The 5,694-nt window shown below is 48.1% G+C and overlaps 1 protein-coding gene across 1 annotated transcript in view; it reads right to left on the bottom strand.

Moving 5' to 3' along the window:
• Positions 1-764: 764 nt before the first annotated feature.
• LOC102263966 (zinc finger protein 786) overlaps positions 765-5,694 on the bottom strand; it is a 15,964-nt gene continuing 11,034 nt past the window's right edge. The window contains exons 7-8 of the mRNA XM_014543606.1: positions 3,049-3,215; positions 765-1,279 (exon numbers count right to left, since the gene is read on the bottom strand). Of these exons, the coding sequence (XP_014399092.1) occupies positions 1,163-1,279; positions 3,049-3,215 (284 nt within the window). The 3' untranslated portion in view covers positions 765-1,162. The remainder of the gene's footprint in view (positions 1,280-3,048; positions 3,216-5,694) is intronic.

Below are 5,694 nucleotides of genomic sequence, written 5' to 3'. Positions count from 1 at the left end.
CACCACCACCGCCCCCTCCACAGGTTGATGCCTAAACGCACACGAGATCATGGGGTTCGGGCTACACATTAGGCCTTGGGCGGCCACAGAACTGGAGCGACAGCCGTGTCCCCTGAGCCGTCACGCTATCCCCTCTGAGGCCCACAGTGTGGGAGCCCGGCAGGAGCTGGTCACTTCTTCATGTCAGCAGGACACACTTGTTTCCAAACCACCAGGTGCAGTTCACAGAATTCCAGAATCCCAGGAGCTTGAACAATGAAGCCTCCTTTCCTGGTCACATACTCACGTGTCAGCCCTGGCCGGTTTGGCTCAGAGGACAGAGTGTCTGCCTGCGGACTGAAGGGTCCCGGGTTCGATCCGGTCAAGTTATAGAAAGTTAACAATTTTGGCCCTAGCTGGTTTGGCTCGATGGAAAAATATCCTCAGATAAGGATTTAACAGAAATAAAACAACCTGCCCTAACCGGTTTGGCTCAGTGGACAGAGCGTCGGCCTGCGGACTGAAGGGTCCCAGGTTCGATTCCTGTCAAGGGCATGTACCTGGGTCGCGGGCACATCCCCAGTGGGGGGTGTGCAGGAGGCAGCTGATCGATGTTTCTCTCTCATTGATGTTTCTAACTCTCTATCCCTCTCCCTTCCTCTCTGTAAAAAAATCAATAAAATATATTAAAAAAATAAATAAAACCCACAAGGAATTGGATTCCTCCCCCACCTCCATACACACACACACACACACACACACACACACACTCCTTATCTGGTACCCAGTGACATTCTCAGGCTCCTCTTGTAAACGAAGACAAGCTACTGGAACTGACAGGTATCAGTGGGAAAGTTCTGTTTAGTGAAAGTGGGGGGCTCCCCAGCATGGTCTGGGAGGTTCCCCAAAGAAATTCCTTGTATTTCTGGTTAGAAGCAAGGAAAGAAAATGCAGACAATTTCTCGTTCATACTTACGAAGTTGGATTTTCCTCTTTCCTGTTACATTATAATTATTCATGAACTATTCATGAGAGCTAAGAGGCGAGGATGACTATGCTGTGGGTTTATTTTGTGTTATATATTTCTAGTTTTCTTCCCTGAGGGTTCGCATGTCCTCAGGCTGACGTCCCACCGTGTGTTCCCCACACGGGGTAGCGCGGCCTGCGGCTCTCTCACTGGCTTTCACGGGTTTCCCACGTTTGCAAGGGGCCCAGCATTCCGTGCTGTGCTTCCTCTACTGCTTTTGCGCGCTCTCCAATCCTGCTCCTTCAAGATGCTGTCTTCTTTTTGATCTAATAGCTAAAATATAGACATAGGGTTGTTAAGTTACAAATAACGGAGGAATAGAAAGGAAGAAAGAGGGCCTATGGAAAAAGGATAGAAAAATAAAGGTGCGGGGGCGGGGGGGGGGAGGACACATATGTAATACCCTTTGTAATACTTTTAGCAATAAAAAAAAATTTAAAAAATAAAAAAAAATAAAGGTGCGAATAGTGGGATTTTTAGGACATAATGCATGTGATTTGATAAGGACGGTGAAAATTTGAAAGTTTAAATTATTGTCCCATTTTCCGTATTCAAGCATTATTTTTTTTTCATTGAATTCAGTGGGGAAACATTAGCACAATTACATAGGTTTCAGGCATATGATTCTATAACACATCATCTCTACTATATTGTATTATGTGCTGACCACCCCACGTCAAGTCTCCTCCCATCACCGCTGACCCCCCTATACCCTCTTCTACTTCCCCACAGCCCCTTTCCTGACTGGTAACCAACATAACTGTTGTCTGGGTCTGTGAGTTTGTACTCCGTCTTTATAAATGACCAATAAAGAGAGAATGTAGGAAAGTTATACTTCACTGTAATGAAAAGACAGTGAAAAATTATCTTCTGAAGGCTGATGAGGGCTGTCTGCCTGGTGAGCATCAGTTATCTCTCCTCAGGCCTGGCAGCCTCTTTAGGATTGTCTGTGTCTAGGGCAGTCAGGGAGGCGCTCCATCCAGGGTGTGGTTAATAAAACTGAACGAGATAATGCCTTCTCTACAGACTTGTGCTCTGGGAATATTTTTACATATATTTTTATGGATTTCAGAGAGGAAGGGAGAGGGAGAGAGAGATAGAAACATCAGTGATGAGAGAGAATCATGGATCAGCCGCCTCCTGCACGCCCCCCACTGGGGATCGAGTCCGCAACCCAGGCATGTGCCCTTGACCAGAATCGAACCCGGGACCCTTCAGTCCACAGGGCGATGTTCTATCCACTGAGGCACACCGGCCAGGGCTAGGAATTTTTTAAAGCAAGTATCTAAGAACGTCAGAGCGTCTACCAAGTCAGGCTTCTATGAACGTGTACGGCCCTCTCACAGGGGCTTGCAGGCAAGACGGGCGTAGCTGACAGGGGTCTTTGAACCTGGGGTAGCGGCCTCTGCTTTCTGGGCCTGGGTCCTGTTTTCACGTCGGGCTGAGGCCCCCGGTGAAGGCGGGACGTCTGCTTGTCTGTGTTCTCAGCGTGGGAGTCATGTCACCCTAATAATTACCTGTAAGGAAATGTCTGGTCGGGGAAAAGGGCTGTTTCCTAATCTCTGTTTTCAACCCTCGGAACGTCCCTGCGAAGGAAACCAAGCAGCCACAGGGGTTTACCGCGGGGACAACGGACGGGAGCCGGTCGTGTCTGTGGGTGGGGCTGTCGATATTCATCTTCCTTCCCTCAAACTCCATCAATTCCCACTTTGCCTTTGGAAACCAACCATTGCCCTGGCCGGTGTGGCTCAGTGGATAGAGCGCCAGCCTGCAGACTGAAGGGTCCCGGGTTCGATTCCCGGTCAGGGCACAGGACCAACGGGGTGTGAGCTCGATCCCCAGTAGGGGGCGTGCAGGAGGCAGCCAATCAAGGATTCTCTCTCATCATTGATGTTTCTATATCTCTCCCCCTCTGCCTTCCTCTCTGAAATCAAGAAAAAATAAATAAATTTTTTTAAAAAAGAAAAGAAAACCAAGCCCTGATGGCCAGCTCAGCTTTCCTGTGACTGCGGATCTGCCCAGATGAGCGGGTCGGTTCCTACCTGAATTAATGAACTCCGCCAGCTCCTTCTCGTTCCCCGAAAGCAGACACCCAGCCTCGCCTGGGCGCCTGGCCCTGAAGGCCTCCTCTTCGTCTCCCGACAGTGGTATCTGGATATTTTCATAAAGCGCGGCAAGCTGTTCCCTCTCCTCATCCTGTCCCAGTCGACTGGAGGGTAACACAGGTGAATTCAGGAGCGCAGCGCCCACAACATGTCCTCGTGTCTTTTTTTGGGGGGGTCGGGGGTGGGGGGACGTTAATAAATTTGGGCTAGCTTGTTTCCACCCCCAAAAATATTCTTATTGATTTTCACTTTAGATATTATTTTAATTGCTTTCAGAGAGGAAGGGAGAGGGAGAGAGATAGAAACATCAAAGATGAGAGAGAATCATGGATCGGCTGCCGCCTGCAGGCCCCCGCACTGGGGATGGAGCCCGCCCCTTGGGCATGTGAGGCAATCACCTTAGGTTCCAAACTCCATCATCAATATAAATAATATCTCGCCCTCGCTGGTTTGGCTCAGTGGATAGAGCGTCGGCCTGTCGACTAAAGGGTCCCAGGTTCTATTCCAGTCCAGGGCACATGCCCAGGTTGCAGGCTCGATCCCCAGTGGGGGGCGTGCAGGAGGCAGCCAATCGATGATTCTCTCTCATCAGTGATGTTTCTATCTCTCCCTTCCTATCTGAAGTCAATAAAAGTATATTAAAAATAATAATAATATCTTTTTGTGTTTGTGGTGTGTTTTTTTAATCCTCACCTGAGGATATTTTTCCATTGATTTTTAGAGAGAGTGGAAGAGAGAGGGAAAGAGAGAGAGAAACATCCACGTGACAGAAACACATCGAGGGGTTGCCTCCTGCACGTGCCCCGACCAGGGCCCGGGCCAGGGAGGAGCCTGCAACCGAGGTCCATGCCCTTGACCGGAATCGAACCTGGGACCCTTTGGTCTGCAGCTGACGCTCTATCCTCTGAGCCAAACCAGCTAGGGTGACATAGATAATATCTTAATGCAATATCGTACAAAAGAACCTGCACGTGCCCCAACCAGGGCCCAGGCCAGGGAGGAGCCTGCAACCGAGGTCCATGCCCTTGACCGGAATCGAACCTGGGACCCTTTGGTCTGCAGCTGACGCTCTATCCTCTGAGCCAAACCAGCTAGGGTGACATAGATAATATCTTAATGCAACATTGTACAAAAGAAAAATAAATGCCTAGGAACCCATGATGAACAAAACACCAACATGTGAAATAAAGACATCACAGGTATTAGAGATTTTTCCTTTGGGTCAGTCTGCAGACTGTAGTATGGCTTGTCCCAGCACCATTGCTGATCCCGTGCTGAATTTTTTGACACTTTGTCCCTGGCTGGGTAGCTCAGTTGGTTCGAGTGTCGTCCCCCTACACCAAGGTTGAGGGTTCAACCCCAGTCAAGGCACATGCAAGAAACAACCAACGAATGCATAAATAAGTGGAATAACAAATTGATATTCTTCTCTCTCCCTTCCTCTCTCTAAAATCAAGAAATACAAAAATAAATAAAATTTTTATAAAAGGAAGCATCTTGATTTAAGTAACTCAATGAAAAAACTGTTGATATTTTGTTCATCATGGATTTGGGGGACATTAATTAAATTTTTTTTTTAAATTATTGCTTTAAAGGCTTAGCCACTTTGGCTCAGTGGATAGAGAGTTGGCCTGCAAACTGAAGGGTCCCAGGTTCGATTCCCATCAAGGGCACATGCCTGGGTTGCGGGCTCGATCCCCTGTGGGGGGCGTGCAGGAGGCAATCAATGATTATCTATCATGGATGTTTCTATCCCTCTCTCCCTCTCCTTTCTTTCTGAAATCAATAATAAAAATTTAAAAAAGGGTTGAGCCCTGGCTGGTTTGGCTCAGTGGATAGAGCATCTCTCTCTCTCTCCCTTCCGCTCTGAAACCAATAAAAATATATTTTAAAAAAAACAACGAAAAAACAGGATCCAACCGTGCTGTGACAGACCTCGAGGGAGCCTGAGTCCAAAAGGAAACGGTGCACGCCTTTCTGTGTGTGCATTTATTTTTACGAACTTCAATACATGTAATACTTTTTAATATAGTCTATTTTTCTAAAGTACATTTGGTTCTGTTTCTTTCTTTTTTTCTTTTTCCCTCCCCACTGTCATGATCCATATTTTAAAAACACTAGTCTTGAAATGTATAAGGGTTATAATTTAGTGATTATAAGAATTGTCATCAGCCCTGGATGGCTTGGTTCGGTGGATGGAGCGTCAGCCTGGACTGAGGGGGGTCCCGGGTTGGATTCCGGCCAGGGGCACGTGTCTGGGTTGCGGGCTCGGTCCTCAGTGGGGGGCGTGCGGGAGGCAGCCGATCGGTGATTCTCTCTCATCATTGATGTTTCTATCTCTCTCTCTCCTTCTCTGAGACCAATAAAGAAATATATTTAAAAAAAAGAATTGTCGCCCTGACCGGTTTGGCTCAGTGGATAGAGCGTCGGCCTGCGGACTGAAGGGTCCCGGGTTCGATTCCGGCCAAGGGCATGTGCCCTGGTTGCGGGCACATCCCCAGTAGGGAGTGTGCAGGAGGCAGCTGATCGATGTTTCTCTCTCATCGATGTTTCTAGCTCTCTGTCCCTCTCCCTTCCTCTCTG

Source organism: Myotis brandtii, unplaced genomic scaffold (genome assembly GCF_000412655.1).
Source record: "Myotis brandtii unplaced genomic scaffold, ASM41265v1 scaffold1094, whole genome shotgun sequence".
Taxonomy (NCBI): domain Eukaryota; kingdom Metazoa; phylum Chordata; class Mammalia; order Chiroptera; family Vespertilionidae; genus Myotis; species Myotis brandtii.
This window is presented reverse-complemented; position numbering and strand designations above follow the sequence as displayed.